The sequence below is a fragment of the Muntiacus reevesi genome, chromosome 10, assembly GCF_963930625.1.
Source record: "Muntiacus reevesi chromosome 10, mMunRee1.1, whole genome shotgun sequence".
Lineage (NCBI taxonomy): Eukaryota > Metazoa > Chordata > Mammalia > Artiodactyla > Cervidae > Muntiacus > Muntiacus reevesi.
In genome coordinates, this window is record NC_089258.1 from 50,729,839 (window position 1) to 50,750,672 (window position 20,834).

The window sequence follows — 20,834 nt, forward strand, 5'->3', positions numbered from 1 at the left end:
CTTTCTAACACCATACACAAAAATAAACTCAAAATGGATTAAAGATCTAAATGTAAGACCAGAATCTATAAAACTCCTAGAGGAGAACATAGGCAAAACACTCTCCGACATAAATCACAGCAAGATCTTCTATGACCCACCTCCCAGAATATTGGAAGTAAAAGCAAAAATAAACAAATGGGACCTAATGAAAATTAAAAGCTTTTGCACAACAAAGGAAACTATAAGTAAGGTGAAAAGACAGCCCTCAGATTGGGAGAAAATAATAGCAAATGAGGAAACAGACAAAGGATTAACCTCTTCCTTTTCTAAACCCAGCTTGGACATCTGGAAGCTCTTGGTTCGAATAATGCTGAAGCCCAGCATACAAGATTTTAAGCATGACCTTACTATCATGGGAGATGAGTGCAACTGTCCGATGGCTGGCATATTCTTTGTTACTACCCTTCTTAGGAATTGGTATGGGGATTGATCTTTTCCAGTCCTGTGGCCATTGCTGGGTCTTCCAGATTTGCTGACATAATGAATGCAAAACCTTGATAGCATCCTCCTCTAGGGATTTGAATAGTTCTGCTGGAATTTCACTGCATTTAGTAGCTTTATTGCATCAGTGCTTCTTAAGGCCCACTTGATTTCGCACTCTAGAACATCTGACTTTGGGTGACTAACCACATCATCACAGTAATCTGGTTCATTAAGATCTTTTTTATACAGTTTTTCCATGTAGTCTTTCCATCTCTTCTTGATCTCTTCAGCATCTACTAGGTCTTTACCATTTTTTCCTTTATTGTGCCCATCTTTGGGTGGAATGTTCCTTTGATGTTTCCAGTTTTCCTAAAGAGATCGCTAGTCTTTCCCCTTTTGTTGTTTTCTTTTGCCTTGAAGAAGCCCTTCTTGTCTCTTCTAGCTATTCTTTGAAACTCTGCATTAATTGGATGTACCTGTCCCTCTCTCCCTTGCTTTTCACGTCTCTTCGTTCTTCTGCTATTTGTAGTCTCCTTCTTGCTTTTCTTTTTCTTTGGGATGGTTTTGTTTGCCATTTCCTGTACAATGTTACAGAACTGTGTCCATAGTTCTTCAAGATCTAACCCCTTAAATCTATTTGCTACCTCTATCGTGAATGCATATGGGATTTGATTTAAGTCATACCTGGCTGACCTACTGTTTTTCATGGGTTTCTTTAGTTTAAGCCTGAATTTTGCTATGAGAAGCTGATTATCTGAGCCACAGTCGACTCCAGGTCGTGTTTTTGCTGACTGTATACAGTTTTTGCATCTTCGACTGCAAAGAATGTAATCAGTCTGATTTCGGTATTGACCATTTGGTGATGTCCATGTGTAAATTTGTCTCTTGTGTTGTTAAAAAAGGTATCTGCTATTACTAGTGCATTCTCTTGGCGGAATTCAGTTAGCCTTTGCCCTGTTCCATTTTGTTTTCCAAGGCCAAATTTGCCTGTTACTCTAGGTATATCTTGACTTCCTACTTTTGGATTCCAATCCCTGATGATGAATAAAACATCTTTCTTAGGTTTTAGTTCTAGGAGGTCTTCTATATCTTCATAACAGTGATCAACTTCAGCTTCTTTGGTGTCTGTGGTTGAGGCATAGACCTGGATTACTGTGATGTTGAATGGTTTGCCTTGGAAATGAACTGAGGTCATTCTGATTTTTTTGAGGTTGCACCTAAGTACTGTATTTCAGACTCTTTTGTTGATTATGATGGTTACTCCATTTCTTCTATGGCATTCTTGCCCAGAGTAGTAGATATAATGGTCATCTGAATTAAATTCACCCATTCCTGTCTATTTTAGTTTGCTGATTCCTAGGATGTCGATGTTTATTCTTACCATCTCCTGCTTGACCATGTTCAGTTATACACACATATATGTACATATTCTTTTTTAACATCTTTTCCATTATAGATTATTACAGGATACTGAATATAGTTCTGTGTGCTATACAGTAGAACCTTATTGTCTCTTATACATATAGTAGTGTATATCTGTTAATCCTAAACTCCTAATTTATCTCCCCCCACCCCACTACTGGCGACTTCCTTTGTGCCTACAGTGCAAGAGACCCTAATTTGATCCCTGGGTCAGAAAGATCCCCTGGAGAAAGTAATGGCAACCCACTCCAGTATTCTGCTTGGGAAATCCCACGGACAAAGGAGCCTGGTGGGATACAGTCCATGGGATCACAGAGAGTTGGACACAACTGAGTGACTAACACTTTCACTTTCACCCCTGCTGCTATACCCCTTTGGTTTGTTTTCTATGTCTGTGAGTTCATTTCTGTTTTGTAAATAAGTTCAAGAATGGTGTTTATTTATCTTCGCTTGAAATGGTCAATGCTATTAAGAACACTAAATTGATATATGAGTTTTAGAAGAGATGCATATATTTCAAATCTTTTTATAGTACTGTTAGAACTGGCAAGTGGTATTACTGTCTACAGTAATGAACAAATTATGAAACTGTCCTGAGTAGTTTTTTTATCTTAAGGTTTGTCAGTTAACAGATGAACAGATCCATCACCTTGTGAAAATGATATGTGATTTCAGCATTCTTTTTTACAGGGTAAGAGCAAACGTTTTTCAACTATGCAAAATGTTGCTTATTTTCGTTTAATTGCACCAAAAATGTTAAGGCTGTATGTAGCCATCTAAGGGTAAGAGCGTAGAGGTGCAGTGGGGAGAAGTGATATGTTGTGGGCATAATTAACATCTTAAAATTTTAGGTCAAAGTTCAGTCCAAACTAACTATAATTGTGTTAAATTATATTTATACTAATTTGGGAGACAGGTATGTTGGCATGTTACTTAGACTCATGTTCTAATTTTGGGCATATAAAAGTAAAAGATAGGTAGCCTACAGAGAGAGTCAATACTTTGGGATAAATATAGTCTTTGGTTCAATCACATTTTGCCACTTACCATTTGTGTGGTTAATATTATTTAGGTCACTTAATTTAGGTTTAGTTTATCTATAAAATAGGATAATATTTGTCTTAACACAGAGGCTGTTTTGAGAATAGATCCTAACTAAACTGTAAATTTTGAGAGTGGTGTATATAGGCATGGGCTTCCCTGGTAGCTCACCCATCAAGAATTTGCCTGACAATTGCAGAAGACATGGATTCAATCCCTGGGTCAGGAAAGTCCCCTGGAGAAGGAAATGGCAACCCTTTGCAGTGGCAATCCCAATGACTGGGAAGTCCCATGAACAGAGGAGCCTAGCGGGCTACAGTCCATGGGGTTGCAAAGAGTCAGACATGACTGAGCAACTAAGGAGAAACATATTTTATCTTTAAACAAATTATCATAAATATGTCTTTTTTCTCTACATTCCATTTTATATGTTCAAAATGTTTATTCTTGCTATTGTTAGAAAGTCAGGTATTGTAGGATTCTTCATTACTTGGTCTAAAGTGTTAATGAGTCTTTAGATTTACATACCTGTCCTAAGTATCTGTGGCTGTTGTAATATTAAATATGTCCACTTGTGCTTTTAGGGAAAGATGATTCCAGATAACTACCCATTTTCTGCCCAGATTAAGATGTGTATTTCAATACTTGGCTTAAATTATTATGGATTGTTTTTTTAATTTTCAGCTTGTACTATTATTTGCTGTATTTCTGAACTTTTAAATTTTCACACTGCTAATATAAATCCCAAACATTGTCTTTAGAGGAGTTTTATGTGTGTGTGAGTAGAATAAGACTGTGACAGAGAATAATCAATGTCTTTTGAAATAGAACTTGTGCCAAATGGAACATGTTTGCTGCTAGGATGGCATTTGAATTTTTCTTCTTTTTCAGTGCATTGTAAGATTAAAAACAACTGTCCCTTTTCAGGTCAGCAAAGAAGATGATCTTATTAAGCTTTACCCTGTAGAAATAAATTTTTTGGCTATTGAAACAAAGTGAGCAGCTTCAATATTCTAAAAATAATCAGATTTAAAGCTAATCTAGTCTTTTTCTTATAACCACATAATTATGTTTAATTATAAAAACCTTAAAAGCATGAAAGGCATTTTAAATTATAGCACTTTTGTATCCTGTTTAGATAAGAAGGTAAAAAGCCATGCAAAGAGCAATTTTAAATACTAATAAGTTATAAAATAATGGCTTAATTACTTCACACAAATCTTATTAGACAAATGTTGCTGAATCTTGTTAATACCTTTTTCTCAGATGAAAGAAAGATCATGAGGACATATGTATAAGCGTATGTACATTTTTAACAAATCATTTTTAGAAATGTCTTTCAAGAATATGTCAACACTGTTTTGTATATAACGTAATGTTTGTTTGTTTGCTTTTAGTGCTGCAAAGTGGGATCTGCTCTCTCTAAATACTATAAGGTTTACAAGCGTCCAAACTGTGGTCAGTGTTGCTGCAAAATAACTGTGTGTCGCTTAGGGGAGAATAACAGAATGACATATTTCTGTCCTCACTGTCAGAAGGAAAATCCTCAGCATGTTGACATATGGTGAGAAATCTAATTTAAAGTGTATTGTTTGCCCCAATTCTCTTAACAAAAGGGCTGTTAATAAGAGAACATAGCTGAAGAGCTATCAGGCTATTAAGAATAGAACATAACTCACAAGTGTTTGAAGGCTTAGAAGAAAATAGTAAATAATATCATCCAAAAACTAGAATGATCTGGAGATGATTTATGAGCCTCTTCTGATTCTGCAGAAAATCTCTAAGTTTAATGTTAATATCCAGGCTTTGGCTTTTGTCTCATTTATAAAATGATTACCAGGAAGTGTAGTTTTGTCAATAATAGAAAAATGCAACTACTTTCCAAAGCTCTTAATAGAAAACATTAGCAAACTCTCTTCATGGAATTGCTGTCTTCCTGGTGAAGCAACCAACTACTTAGTAAACACGACGTGGTGATTCAGCCAGTGGCTGAGTAAGTCTGTTCCCATTCTGCGTTCCAGAGCAGGGATCTCACCACTGAGTGGGTTCAAGGACCCACTGGCTCCACTGCGAGAAGTGAGCTAAAACCGTGTTGATTTCCTGACCTGCACGAGCCCCTGCTCTGACCCGTGGAGCACAGTGGTACTTCAGGCCCCCTGAATAAGTGTCAGTTCAGAACTAGTGTCCTGTAGTCCGCAGAACGTTTGCTGGTTTCTCCTTCCTCAGTGTACACTTTACCCTGGTAAGACGCCTTAGGTCTCTTTGGGGAAGGCTGGGTGAAATATTAACCATATAAAGGAGCTGCAGGATTTGTGATTTTAAGTCAGAATAATCAGTGCAGACATGAAGCACATTAAGAGCTACAAGAGTGCAGGGGCATTAGCTCTTTATAGGCACACAAAAGCTTGGAAAAATCTCATACAAAAAGTGTAATTTGATGTTTCTTTTAGAGCTATAATTTTGGCTAAGTAAATGAGCAAGCAGACATTATTTAATTGGAAAAGTATTGCCACAAACCTCAAATCATTGATGGTAACACTGGCCAAGCCACGTGAAGACTACAAGCTGTTAAATAGGAAAAGCTAGTTTTACAGTTAGAGTGGGGTTAACTGGTCAGAATCAGTAGTACTAGGAATAGTTCATGTCTAAGCTAAATCAGTAGATAAAGACTTTTTAATTGATTATAGCAATGTTAGGATAGAAAATGAAGAAACACACATGAAGCTTGTGTAGTATAATGGACAAGAAATGGTTACTAGGCCTGAGGTCAAGACACTGGAAATGGAGGAAAAAATAGTCACCTAAAGCCGGCAAGAATTATGACAGATTTGATATGTAGGGTAATGCAAAAAGTTCCAAGCCCCAAAACAGAAATTTTCACTTTACAGGACTGGGAAAGATGGGTGGAATGGAAGAGATGATTTAAATCAAGTTTTGGATATGTGCACCAGATCCATGTATGGTGGGTGATGAAGGCTTGATGGTTACACCTGTGTTGTTGATGAAAGTATTAACACAGGATTGAGTCACTGGAAAAGTATAGAGAAAAGAAGCAAGGTTTGAGCTTTGGAGAGTATACCTAACTACACAGTAGGAGGGAAAGAGGCAGAGAGGGAACAGGATTCGGTGGTTGGAGACAGGAGGGCAAGCAGGGAAGTACACATCTGTGAGGAGGCCTGGGAGGGCGGAGGCACCGTCTTGTCTGGGGAGCTCAGGGCCCCGGGACGGAGGTGATGTGGTCCAGATTCCCTTATGTCTCCATCAGTATGTCTGCAGCTGTCTTTTGTTTTTTCTTCCTTGTTCCTATGTTTCATTTTCTTTGTCATCTTTTGTTAACAATTACTTTTCTCTAAACCACGCCATATCCCCCTTTTTTCAGCTTCCTCACTGCATTTTACTATCAGAGATCTGAAATATGGTTAGGTAATGTTATATAACACAAATTTAGGGGTTCCTTATTTTTAGTATTACTTTTATTCGATCAAAAATATGTAACAGTTTCTGGCAGAAGACATTCAATATATATTCGTCTACTGAATAAGTGATTAATATTCTGTATATATTTGTTTTCTATGAATTGATAGGTTTTGAAGTTTTTAAAAATTCACATTCTTCCAGTTTGTCAAATAAGCAAAGGTCTTTTGAAACTAGGATTCAAAGCCTCAAGGGTTCCCTGAAAGAGCCTTGGGAGTCACCTATGAGCTGTAGAGGCGTGCTGCACTGGGCGCGTCCTGGGCCCCTCAACCCCTCCCTCCTAACCTGGGTCTGTTTTATATGTTGGCACCCAGCTGAAGACTTATTGCAGAATAAATGTGTACATAATAAAGCATTTGAAAACCAGTAATATTTGCCCCACTCTTAGAGATTTCTACAAGTATATTCTAGTCATTGTCTGGATGAGCGTTGGAGCACTTTTTATATTGATTAAACTTTTTTCGTTTTAAAGTCATTTCAAATTCAAATGAAATATTAAAAATTCCAATCATAATGACCTAAATTCTTATGTTCCTTCAGTCACTAAAAATTTACTTCAGTCCTTCCTGAAGTCCTACCCAGATTTTCCAGTCTATTGGTCACACCATACTTTGCATACTTGTACTGTGTATTATTGACTCTTCTCTACATTTTAACTAGCAAAATCTATGTGTGTGAGTATTGTTTTCATGAAGGGAAACTGCATTATTCTTTGACTTTACTGGAGTCTTTATAATTTTTTGGTCACTTTTTCATTTTTTTTTTGCTGTTGACTTTATGAGGGTCTACAGTACGTCAGGTGCTGGGGTAGCACAGAGGAATAGAATAGTGACTCTGTGACTGATAAGTTCCCACATGTGCTTCTGCTCAGTCCTTTCTCTGAGGACCACCAGCCCTGGGTCACTGGTGGATGGTGCGTGTTTGAATGGACTTGGGGCGCCGGTCATGATGTCCCCTAGGCAAGGAACGGAGCGGCATCTCTTGAATTGGACATGTGAGACAGTCCACCTGCTCCCTGACATCCCCAGGGCACGTGGTCCCTGGGCACTGAGCAGGTGCAAGGTGGTGCTGGCAGCACGTGGGTCTTGCCCAGAGAACCCCAGGCCTGACGCCACGGACAGTGCCCTCCACCTCGTGCAGCTGGAATGACTGCCTCCATCCTGCACGCTCCCCACCCCCCTCCACAGAGGACCACACAGCAAGCCGAGGAAGCTTCCTGAGTGTCTGGCAGATTTGCCTGTGCAGCAGGGCCTGCAGGATGTGTTGACAGACCGGGTGTCAGGGAAAAGGGTTATAGACGGCTCCCAGGTTTCTGGCCTCATCAGCTGAGTGCATGGTGATGCCATTTACCGAGATATGCCAGACCGGCAGGAGTGCAGACTGGGGGCAAGGGTCCTGGCTTTTATCTGCACAGGTTTCCTGTGGCTGCTGTAACAGCTTACCAGCAACCAGATGGCTCAAAGCAGCAGCAGTTTATTCTCTCATAGTTCTGAGTGCCAGCAGTTCATTATTCTCACTGGCCCAGAGTCACAGTGTGGGCAGGGCTGTGCACCCCTAACCCAGCGGCTCTAGCGAATCCACTCCTTGCCTTTTCCAGCTTCTGGTGATTCTGGTGTCCTTCGCTTGTGGCTACATGATCCCAGTCTCTGCCTTTCCCTTCTGCATGTATCAAATCTCCCTCTGCCTCACTCTCTCTTAAGGATATTTCTGTTTGGATTAAGAGATCACTCTGATAATCTTTTAGAGGTCATTATTCAGCCTACTACAGACATGTTAGGATTGAAATTCTGGTTAACTGTCTAACTGGAAACTGAAAAGAATTTATTACTAGATTATTAAGACATGGAGCAGTTAAGAGAAAATGCTTCCAAAGCTTCTGTATGTAACAATAAATATCCACTTACAGTAAATTTGTAGGATAGAAAATGAAAAGGGTGAAAAGTTGGAGCACATTAAAAACCTGAAGGCTATTTAAATTGTGCTTTACTTAATTATGAATAAATACATAATGCTGCTGTCTCTCATAGTAAGTCAGTAGAGGGCAGGAATTAGGTCAGGTAAATTCTTTAGAAGGTCTGATATTGCATAGGACTAAGATATTTTTTAAAATTTATTAAAGTATAGTTGATTTACAGGGGTAAGAAATATTGAATAGCATTAAAAGTCAAGGTAAGTAAAGATAAAAGAACCATAATGAGATGTGTCTTACTTTCAGATTTTCTTATGCTATTTATGATTTTACCAGACAAGTCTGAATTTAAAACCTGTTATAATTATATGTAGGGAGCAAAATATTACAGAAGACAAGGCTACCTTTGAAAGTCAAAGAAGTCATGTTCTGAAATGTAAGGTACAAAGCCTTTATCAGAAGAGTTTTTTTCAATATTAATGTTTGGAATCATGAAAGGAACCCATGACCCTGCCTTGGTTGCTAAGCCATGTGATGTGCTCTGCAGACCCAGAGCAGGACTATATCAGAGCTTAGAAAGGCACTTTCTTGAACATTACAGAGTCAACTAGGAATTTAGGGTAGAGAATCACAGTTTACGTCTGTGGCCAAAAATCAGGGTTGGTTTTACTGTTTGCTTACTAATCTATTAGTTAGATATCAACATGAGAGAGTTTTACCTGAAGGGACATAAGGTTAAGTATAGATATCTTTCTCATCATAATAGATTGTAGATCAACTAATTGCCACAGTGCTGAGTAGACACTGTTGAGAAATTCCAGAGGCACACAAAGTTTCTGTGAAGCTTTTCTCATCTTAATGGTCACTGCTCTGATTTCTACATAACTTTTTTCCTCCCTAATTTGTTTGACTAAAGATAGTTTTGCTTCAGGAAAAGTCCCACTTACTTTAAAAATTAGTTCAGAAATGCTCCCTAGTGGTTAGGTCAACTGCTTTTAGTTGGTTTAAAAGCACACATACACAGTTCTTTGATTGTAAGTCTTTTGTTTTGTTAGTTCTGTCTTTAACAGCAATCTTCAGAACCCAAGTGAAAACATTCTGAGACATAGAACTTCTAAGCAATAATAAACATGTAGCATTTGGGTATTTGTGATTCTGTAATTGTTTCTGGGGTACTCAGAATGTATAAGAACAAGACCATAATAAAAGTGTTAATGATTGACTTTAGAAAAAATTCTCTTCTAGCATGCTGCCAGTTAGAAACACTGCAGTCAGTTGGCCTTGTAGCAGAGAGGGTCATCTTATGGACTGTGTGGCCCAGAAATCTGAAGAGCAGTGGACATGCGAGGTCTGTACTCTAATAAACAAGCCGTCTTCTAAGACATGTGATGCTTGCCTGACTTCCAGGCCTGCAGGTAAGACTAAATTTTGATTCTGAGTTCCTGCTATTTCAAAGAGGATAAATTACACAAAGGCAAGTATATATCTTGTTCCATTTTGATATTTCACAACTAACTAAAATGCCTTCTTTCTGAAAGGTTTAAAAGAATTGCCAGCCTTTGCATTTAAACCATCCTAATATTCTGTTGAGCACTTTTTTTTTAAACAGAGAGGGAAGACATGGTATGTGCCTTTGTATCTTAAAAAACTGAGATGATCACATCTGTTTTCTACTGTTTCTAATGAATTATTCAATAAAGCTTTGTTTTATGCAGATTTCAGCAACTTTTGAGTTTGTTATTCAGTCCAAGTGTTTCATAAATTGAAAGGGAGGATTTCTGTAAGAATATCTTTGCAGGTGGAATAGAAAAATGCTGAATTTTTTCCTCTTTCTTTATCCCTCCTACCCCTTGTTATTAAAATCTTTATCCAGACAATTGTACTGATTTCATTCAAATCCTTTAAAATAACTCTTGATAGCTCACAATTTCATGCGTTCAGAGAATGTAAAACCTCAGAGGAAACCTGTGATTAAGAACCATCTCATTGATGCGGCTTCTATTGTGTTCTCAAAATGTCCTTTCTTTCTTCAATTAGAGAGGAGAAAGTTCATTCTTGACTTCTGGACCCCACATTGTGTGAGCTGTCATATTGTGTTTTGTTCTCTGGGCCAGAGAGGCAGGCATTTCCCTTCCACAGCTTCACTGGGAGCAGAAGGAACTGTATCTCCTATTTCTGGCCTTCCCTTCTTCAGTATCATTCAACAGAGAGCCCTTAGAAAATCACAGTCTTAGATTTCCACATTTATTTTGACATTCTGAAATGCCTTTACACATCTTAATTATTTTCTTGTTATTTTTTCTGAATATGAAAGGCATATATCTCAAGAGCAATTTAGAATAAATTACAGATTCTAAAATTCTAAGATGCTTTCTTGAAACATATTTAATAAATGTAAATCTTTGTAATTCATCTTTACTTTTTTGTAATAAGCCTTTCACTTGGTCTCATCATTCACAGACACATTCCTGATGATCTAGATATAGACTCTAACTGCTGATCTAAAGCTTTGTGGGATGACCCCTCTTAATTATACTGCATTAATATTTGGTCTGATAGTTGCAAAATCAATAGCTCAATAACCTTTAAATGCTAAAACACAATATAAAGCATAATAAATATAAATCTTCATTAAACCCACCTCTGAGTTCCTGGAAGTTGTTGAAATTTTGCACCTCATGTAATACTTTATTTCTTAATCATAAGGTGGCTAGTTCTGGATTGCTCAAGCTAACTTTGTATTATTAGTTCTATACATTAAGTCACTGTAATAAATGAACTGAATGTTTTAATCAGATGAAAAGATGTTTCAAATAGTCAGTGTATTTAAAGGAATTCTATAGAACTACTGTCTCTTCTTCCAGATTCAGTACTCAGGAATGAAGGAAATCCTTTTGTCTTTAACAACTTAGTGAAATACCCTTGTAATAGCTTTGGAAAACCAAAGGCAAAAGTGAAGATCAACAGGAAAACTGCATTTGGAACTACAACTCTTGTTTTGACGGATTTCAGCAATAAATCCAGAGCTCTGGAAAGAGAAGAAAGCCAAAATCATATACCAGATGGGGAGTTTCCAAGCCCTCCTCCTAACATGTGTGGTAGTGATACACTGAACACCTCCAAGGAGAGAACAAACTGTGGAAGTCAACCATCTAACAAAGTAAATATATCACCTGTAGTCTGCTCTCAGTATAAATTATTTAGTCCAGCACATAAAAAATTAAAAACAACCCACTACTCATCACCGAATCTTGAAAGTTGCAACCCTGGATTTTCTAACAGGTATGATACCTCTCACCTTGGTCTTTAAGGTATTTGCATTAAGTTTTAAGGATGAAGAAGAATCATCCATTGCTAAGGAACCCTAATTGATCTTGGAAATGTAAATCAAACCCAGAAAGACTTTTACAATATTCAATAATTTGCATCCCTTTCTTCCTCTAGCTTATAATACTACAGAAGGGAAGGGAATGAAAAACAGAATTTCCTCCATCTGTAGAAAGTTTGGTTTTGGTTTTTCTGACTTAACTATATACATGCTTAATACAGAATGTTTGGAAATATTGGAAAGTATAAATACTAATAATTAAATCCCCCCCAGTCATACTGGTTATCAGTCTCCACTGTTAGCAGTGTTTTATTTTTTTTTTTAACTTTTCTTCCAATGAAAGATAGTTCCTCTAAAAGGGAAACTGTTCATTTAGTAAATGTCCTCTGTTCTGAAGGAGAGGGATCTGAGACATTTTTAGTGACATTTCTGCTAAAGAAAGTGGCTGTATTTTAAACAGCCAAGGAGAGTGGCGGTCATTGTTTCAACCAAAAAGCCTTGAAGAGCATATGTACTACTTTTGGACATGAAATTAAAAGGTTGTAATTCCAATTAATGAATACTACCACACCACATATGTTTTTAAGAGACTACTAGCTATGCATACAGGAGAAGACACCAACTGCTGTCACCAGAAATAGAGACTTTAGTAAACAGTGTCATCCTTGTTCCTTAATGATTATTGGCAGCGCCTCCTACTGTTCTTCTCCAGCCTTATTTAATATATTGTCTGGGGCTCTTGACTGTCATATCTCTATCAAGGAGAGACTTCTCTCCACAATTTTCTTTTCCTTCAGAAAGCAGACATTGTGTATCCAGCATCTTTATGTGAAAGGAAGAATATGTTAAATGAAGTGAAGGCGGGTCTTCTTACCAATGGGAGATGAGCAGGGGAAGAGCTGCTGTGGATGGGCTCTGAAATAATCTCAGGAGGGATTCTGGTTTCCACCCTCTCCTCTGATTAGCTGTGTCTTTGCTGATGGAAAGATTCTTCCTCTGGGTAATGAGGCGAAGGACCACCAGTGCACACACCTAGAGCAACCCTCTGGGAATCCTTGTAACTTATTTCATAACAGAATTCTGAGATGATTTTGGGCCAATAGATACTCTAATCTCAAGTTCCCCATACTGGTTCTAAATTTACCATCAGTTCATCTTGATAATTTATTCTTGGCTAATTCTTTGTTGTGTTCTTCCTAATCACTTATTATAACTTGTTTGACTTTTGTCTGTAATACTTATAAAATAGAGACATTTGAGTTAAGCTATGAATGGGAAACTTTTACTACTGGATCAGTACACCATCTCTTCACTTAACACTAATTAATGTTTCATGATGAAAGTTCATGAAGGAGCTAGTTGAGAGGGTCCGAGTTGGGAGGCTTTCCTGAAAGAAAATCGTTTTTGAACAGCCTTTTCTGTTGTGTCCCATAAGTGGAAAGAAGCAGATGTGATTGTTTAAAAATATTGTGGCTTTTTTTGTACTCAGATGAAGTATCTTGGCATATTTTTATTTCCTTAGTGCTTTGTAGAAAATCTCAGACAATTTAACTAATGAATTAGGGATTTAAAAAAACATTAATGTAACCTTAAATTTAAATGATTTCTTCATAAGCCATTAGTAATAGGGTCATATGATTAATCACAGCACACAGCATTACTTAGAAACACTGCTGCATGCGAATGTGTTGAATATAAGAACCCCAGGAATGCAACTCTAAAATCAATCAAGATCAACTAGCAGAATAAATGTCAAGTGATGAAATACATTCACCCAGCAGCCCTTCTGCACCCATCTACTTTACAAGGAATAAATTGCAAATTACTGTCATTTATTTCATTTTTCTCCTTGTCTGACAGCTACAGTGTTCATCTTGTGGACAAGATGCTGAGCAGAAGCTCACAGCATAATAGGATTAAAGCAGGTGGTCCACTCAGAGAAGTGATAGCCAGTTCATTTTTTCTTTAATTATTATATGGTAATTAATTTGCTTTTTGTTCTCTTAATTACTGATCTCATCACCACATGATACATGCTATGTTGACAGGGCATATTTTCAGATTGGTCTTTAGACAGACTTGAATTGATTCCAGCTACTGGATTATAAATTAGATAGTTGAACCAATTTTTAAGCAGTTAAGAATGACTGTTAGACAGTCTTAAGTCTTTGATCCAATTATTGTAAATACAGAGCAAAACACAGTGATACCACTTCAAAGAAATCATACATGTGTTTTAGGTTGAAATTTTCCCTGAACTGATACAAAGGCTCATGTAGATGAGAGAAATGAAATAAAATCAGTCTGCTGCCGTCAGGGTTGCCAAATTTTACCTCTAATCACCAGTGAAGCACTGACACCTTGTACATGCTTCTGGGTCACCTTTCGGGGTTTTCAGTCCCCAAGAATGGCAGAGCCAGCTGGAACCATCCAGGATGAGTCATTTAACTTCTGTTTGTTGTGATCCTTGAAATACTACTGAACTATAAAATATACATTCAGTGAGACTGATTAATTTTAAAAAATTAGATAATATTTTTATTATAATCACCTGATCTGTAGAAGTTAAATCATGATAAATTAGTCATTGAAAAAAATACCTACTTTAAAATTAAAAACCTGTGCTTGGTAATGTCCTCGTTCTTGAAAATAGCTTTTGTCTGATCTCTGTTTAATATTATTTGAACAATGCTTACTGAACATGCTGTGTTTATTATTAAGTATTTATTGAGAAACTATTGTGCATTATAAGCATTACTCTTGATTCTAATGGCTTTTACCTCAGTAAACTATAGCGAGCAGGACTAAAGTCAGCCCACCCCCAGTTCTAATAAGTAAAGTTTTATGGAGACAATCCTGTTTCCGGTTGGTTTACATATTCTCTCTGGCTACTTTTCATGATAAAACAGCAGACTTGAGTATTTTTCAACAGAAACCAAAAAACCCGTGAGCCTAAAAGTATGTCCCTTCTGACACAGTTCACCAACCCCGATCCATTACACGGGCCGCTCATGCCGAGCTTAGTCTTGGAGCTGTGTCCGACTCTCTGTGACCACATGGGCTGCAGCTCTCCAGTTTCCTCTGTCCTTGGGCATTCTCAAAGTAAGAATAATGGAGAGGGTTGCCATGCCCTCCTCCACTGACCATTTGTAATCCAATATTAATATTTAAGATAATAGTCCTAGTTATCAAAATAAGTTAAACTATTCCATATGCTTTTTACCCAAGAAAATGCTTTGCTACATTATTGAAAGTTTTTAAAGTAATGATGGAAACAAAGAGGAACCAAAATGTCCTCAGTTAATCAGAACATTTAATTGTCTTTAAACCAAAATGTCCTCCATTAATCAGAACATTTAATTATTCTGGGTGGTGTTTGTTATCATGAAATGAAGATTGGCTGTGCGTCTTTGGAGCCTGTGTGTTCTTGGTTGCAGTAACTCGGTACTCTGACACGTGCTGTGGGTATGTATATTCAGTTTCTGGGGTTCTGAGTCTGCCAGAGATCTGGAGTAGAGGCAGATGATTCTAGGAGCTGCCCAGTAATCCTGACGCTTCAGGTCAATGGGCCACACTCGGAGGGCCGGAATAAGATAGCATATGGTGTTTTTTCATTTATCTTTGTACTAAGGAAGAAAGGGAATGGAAGACAGAAATGAGGAACTTATAGGAGACACTGGAGTCTTTCCTTCCTATCTTGATCCTGTCTTCCAAAAAAGCTTTACTAATAAGGGAATCTAAACCTCTCCCTGGATTTGTGAAGCTGGAGATTTCTAGGTTGAAGCAAGTGGGTTCAAAAATGTTTGATTGTTAACCCCAGCCTTCCAAATAATAAAATTATGTTTGCATGTGTGTACTTTTTTAAAGCAAGCATCCATTTATTTCCTTCTCTTAAGATTTTTAACTTTATTTTCTCCTCTAATTTTTTTGTAAGCATTGTTTATTACCCTCTTGCTTTGATTTTGAAATCACTCAACTTCTCTACAACTATCCAAATATTTAGCTTCTCTTGGAGTTAACATTTTAATATTTACTCTTTGGGAGGCACTGATGAAACCAAAGGAGATGGAAAAGAGAAGTCTTTTGCCCTTCACCTTCTTTATTTCTGGTTAGTGTTCCCTGTGATTCTAAATTATAAGCCACCATCGCCCACACTGAAAGTGCTACCAACAAAACACCTGCTGGAGGAATATTTAATAATAACAGTTTCTTCACAATGCCCACAGCTGCTTTCATCTTATAGACGCCGCTGCACAAACAGCTTCAGAAACTACCCTCAGGGTGTTTGAGTCCATTTAAAGCAGTATAGTTAAATGTCTTTTATAAACAAGTATAGACCAACTTCACCACAAATAAAAGATCCCTTGTATGTCAATTATATCTCAATTGAAACTGGAAAAAATATCTCACACTCTGAACATTTTTTTTATCACTCTGAACATTTTGATTAGTTATGATGCCTTGAGATATTATAGGAACAAGTATGTGAAGCATATAGTTTAGGATTTATAAGTATTTTTTAAAAAATCACTTGAGAATGGTATTTTGTTCTTCAGAAATTAACAAAAGAAAGAAAGAACTTTATCATTTAAAAATTAAAAATTGGGCTATTAGGGGAAGGGCTTCTGGTTTTAATAAGGGCCCTTTTTCTCTTCAATTGGTTTATTAAAAAGACTATTATAAAGCCATTATTAAAAATATGCAAAGTGTAAAAAATTAAATCATGAAGCTAATTTTTGAAGAGAAAATTCCACATACAGTGGAAGGCCAGCTTCTGACCTTTATACACTGTATGCAGGGATAACCTCCAGCCGCTCTTGATCTAATCATGGGGAAGAATAAAGCTTCCTTGCTAGCTTTACAGAATACATGTTTCTGCTCTGGTGGAAGCCTGCTGAAATATGATTGCAACTATTATGTAGCCTTGATCAAAGCAAAGCACAGAAAATTATCTTTAGAGTGGGCAGTAGAAAAAGTGATCTCTTTAGCCTTGTCAGAGCCATTGATGACAGTCTGCTACCCATGAGAAAATAATTAGAGAAGATTGTGACTTGTTCGTTTTGGGGTCAGGGGGCTGTTGGACTTGAGAATATTTCAGGGGAAATAAAAGTGGCCACCCAGTCATGTTGGGTAAGAAAAGAACCAAATGTCACAAATGAAAACTAAGAAGATTGGATGTGCAAGTCAGCTGTTTTTATTCTTGAGAAATTTAAATTACATGTTTAATTTAAGTTAAATTTTCATAAACAGGTACCTTCATAAGTAAATTAGAATTACCTGGGAAAACCAAGAATTAGAATGACGTAGGAGTGTGTGTGATTACGTGAAGTTGGCCACGCCCCCTTTTGGCACCATTTCTCTGTACAGGCGGGATTCTGATGTGGACATGAGGTGGTGTGAGTGATCCCTTTTAGCACAGTCGCACTGCAGTTACTTTGTAACTTGTCATTACAGTGAACCTCAAAGCAATGTGACAGATGGTCCTTCTTCGTTAAATGCCGGCAGTCCCCGCTGCAGTAAACACGGCCGCCCCTGCGCGCTCAGAGTGGTGAGGAAGGGTGGAGAAAACAAGGGCAGGCACTTCTATGCTTGTCCTCTACCGAGAGAAACACAGTGCGGGTTTTTTGAAGTACGTGTATGATTCATCAAGCTTAATGATTGTGTCATTGAAAACTTAGGACCACTAAAATGTAGTGAATATCTGTCCTTTTCTTGCTTTATCTTTAAATTTAGAAGCTATACTGGTGGTGTTAAAATTCAAAAGTGTTCATCTCCAAAAGAAAAATTAATCAAATGACAGCTGTTCCATTATTAGAGTATAGTTGTAACCACCAGTACAGGTAGAAGTGTCCTTTGGTTTACAGAGAAAAGTAATGAAGTCACTTACCAGGGACTGATAATCCAAGATAGATATTTGCTCTTCCTGACTTCAGAGTGACATCCAGACCTTTGGTTTATGCATTGAGTAGAGGTACCTGGGAAACTAATTTACACACCCTGGATTTACAATGAGCTTGGCGAATCCTACTACACAGGCTTAGCCAAATGAAGTGATGACACAGTAACAGTTTAGATGTAAGTTGATTCCCCAGCCTTTCAGTCTGTTTGTCCCTCCCAATGACTATTAGACAGAAGACAGGAACCTGGGTCCTTTAGGTCAGTCTTGCTTCCTTCCTCATTGTGAGCCTCACGCTGCTGACTATCATCCTAAGGTTTAAAGATACATATTCTCCCCAACTGCTTTATCTGATGAAAAACTGGAAAAAGAAAATACGAATCTATTTCAGTGCTGGAGCAGAAGTTTGCTGGTTGGGCTTACTGAGAGAGAAATAATCTGTCTTCAGGGATTCCTTACGAATCCCTGAGGAATTCCCCAGGGAAGATGTTATTATGATTTCAGAGCCTCGCCCCTTCCCGAGATGTGACTCCATCCTACTCAACTTACACATCTCCCCAAGAAGCTTATATAGGCTTATTGGAGAAAATATTATTAGCAATATTAATATCACAGCCTTCTTGGTAACTCTCTTGAGGCTAAAATTAATAAGGATAAGAATAATACAGTGCAATCTGGTAGTAATTAGTCTGGGTAATTCTGTATTGGATTCGTTCCTAAGAGAGTAAGAAAGTTCAGTAATAAAGTCATAACAAATCTTTGATCTTAATAGCTTTAACTGAAACAGATCTATAGCAGGAACATTGCTGATTTGCTTTACAGTGAGATTTTCAATAAAGTGAAGGAACTATATTATTATAAGTATCCTATAGTAAGTAAGCCTTTGGAAGAAGGACGCTTGTAATTACGACAATTTCTCGTGTGGTTCAGGCAAATTTGTTGGAGAGGCTACTTATAGGATATAAGGTTTTTTAAGGGCAATAACTAATGACTTACATGTATCTTACAATGTCAGATTAATAGGAAAAGGAGTGGAAACAACAAGGTACTAATCAAATACATCTCATCTGTCTACCTCCATCTAAACTTTACAATCTGTTTCTCTCCAGTGGGCGGATTTGTCCTTCCCATTCTGCAACCATGGCAAACGCACCATCATGAGAACAGTGTTGAAAATTGGACCGAATAATGGAAAGAATTTTTTTGTGTGCCCTCTTGGAAAGGAAAAGCAGTGCAATTTTTTCCAGTGGGCCCCAAATGGGCCAGGAATAAACATTATTCCAGGATGCTAGGTTTCTGTAATAAGTGTGCCATCTTTCCGTTCAGTGGCTGTGTAGATTCCATTTATAATGTATATTTAACCTATTTAGCTATGACAATAAAGTATTTTTAATATGCTCTTGGTCTGTTTTAACTTTAACGAAGCAGTGATTTTTTTTTTTCTTTCAGGAGAGGAGTGTACAGTTCAATAAAATAATGCACTGTTCTGTCTGTGATGAATAATTTCTCATGTATCACCACTATTCATGATATATGATTAAAGGAACTTCTTGTTTTCCTAAGTGAAATGTAAGAAATGGGATGATCTTTATAGAAAATATTTTCTTTTTTTAAAATTCTATTCAACAAACATCAAGTTTCTCAAGATTCCAGAGACATGCTGAACACATGTATAACTTCAAACACATTTTCATGAAAAGCTATGGGGATTCAGAATATAAAAGTAACATTTAAAAAAAGAAGAAGTCACCTGTATATCTTTAAAAGAAGTTGATTTAAACTTTTCTGCTCTTGATTTAATATCTGGTAATTAATTGCTTAAGTTCATTTCAAAAGCTTAATGTGCTATTATTTTTTAATTTCTGGTTTTATTTTAACTCCCCTCTTTTAAAAAAACTTAGTCTAGGTGTGATTACTTCTCAAAAGAAAAGAAAATATTAATCTCAATGTATTTCTGCATGTTTATGGAAAATTCCATTCAGAGCTGGTTGAATCTATTTTAAAGGATAGTGTGGAAGATGGCTGGAACCTCACTCCCCTTCTAAAACCAAATAGCCCCTGCAGCACTCTACAAGTTAACAGCATGCAAAATTACCAACAAGGAAAGAGCATATTTCATCACCATGTGCTTGAAACTTTACACTGAGGAGACACAGAACCAACCTAAGATCAGTGATCTTAATCGCTCAACAGGGTAATTACAGAGCTCCACTGGGCCACTGACGGTGTTAGTGACTGATGTGAGGTACACAAGGTGTGCATTCAGAAAGTAGATACGTGTTGATTGTACAGCAACAAGGGGAAAGGCCTATTGCAAACCAGGAGTCCATAAATTCTAGTGCCAACAATCAGCAAATTAATTATGAGGAACTATAGGCGAATGAAATAATAAATTTAGAGATTATCTACTAAGAAATGTGCAAGATTTAAGTGAAGAAAATTTTACTGACACTTCAAAAAAACGTGTCTAGGCAAAGCAGCACCTTGATTGAAAAGGATGGATGTTTTAAAAATGTCATTCTTCCAAACTTAATTGTTTTAAAGAAATTTCCCATCAAAATCTCAAGGAGGTTTCTGCTTCCATTGAGGAGTAAGCTCCACCTGAACCCAGCTCTAGATTCTGGAAAAAACCATTCTGGAGTGTGAACAAAAGGAGACAACTTCTAGAAGACTGTGAAATTTGGAGGAAGAGACCAGCTGGAGGTAACTTCCCATTTTTTACAGTGTTTATCCTGAGAGTAGGACAAAGTCAGTTTCAACCCACTATCTTTCTGTCTTGAAGAGCCAGCAGGCAGTCTGGGCAACCACAACTCCTGAGAAGGGGAAACCTCAGAAGACATTTCGAGGTGAGGAGCCCTAAGTTCTGTGTTTAAAGCCCATGACCTTGAATGACCCCTGAACAACATTCATGTATAGGGCAACTAAAGATACACCAACTGAACCAAGATTTTATCTACCACCCACGAGAATTTGCGATTTGAATCCAATGAAATCAATTGTCTTAGACAAGAGTCAACATTCTCCAGAGGAATATACCAAATCCAGAGTCCGCCACATCTTATACACATTCAGTATTCCATCAGGAATTATATAGCATAAGAAGATCCAGAATAATGTGACCCAGATTCAGAGAAAAGACTTAGCACTCAAGACCTCCAAGATGACCAAGATGTTGGAATTACCCACCAAGGATCTTAGAGCAGCTATTATAACTCTGCTTGGTGAAGTAAATGCTAAATCTATATGATGCCAAGTAGAAATTCAAATCTTCAAGAAGCAATAGAGAAACTCGGAAATGG

General features: G+C 37.4%; 1 protein-coding gene across 7 annotated transcripts in view; it reads left to right on the forward strand.

The window, feature by feature from the left end:
- NEIL3 (nei like DNA glycosylase 3) overlaps positions 1–20,834 on the forward strand; it is a 347,249-nt gene that overhangs the window by 321,901 nt on the left and 4,514 nt on the right. For 6 of the 7 annotated variants that reach the window (XM_065946470.1, XM_065946469.1, XM_065946472.1 and 3 more), the window contains 6 exons: positions 2,504–2,578; positions 4,326–4,492; positions 9,557–9,726; positions 11,176–11,593; positions 17,094–17,268; positions 18,645–18,930. In XM_065946470.1, the coding sequence (XP_065802542.1) occupies positions 2,504–2,578; positions 4,326–4,492; positions 9,557–9,726; positions 11,176–11,593; positions 17,094–17,268; positions 18,645–18,827 (1,188 nt within the window). In that variant the 3' untranslated portion in view covers positions 18,828–18,930. Of the gene's footprint in view, positions 1–2,503; positions 2,579–4,325; positions 4,493–9,556; positions 9,727–11,175; positions 11,594–17,093; positions 17,269–18,644; positions 18,931–20,834 lie in introns of those variants that run through there. The other variant, XM_065946466.1, reaches the window with a different exon arrangement.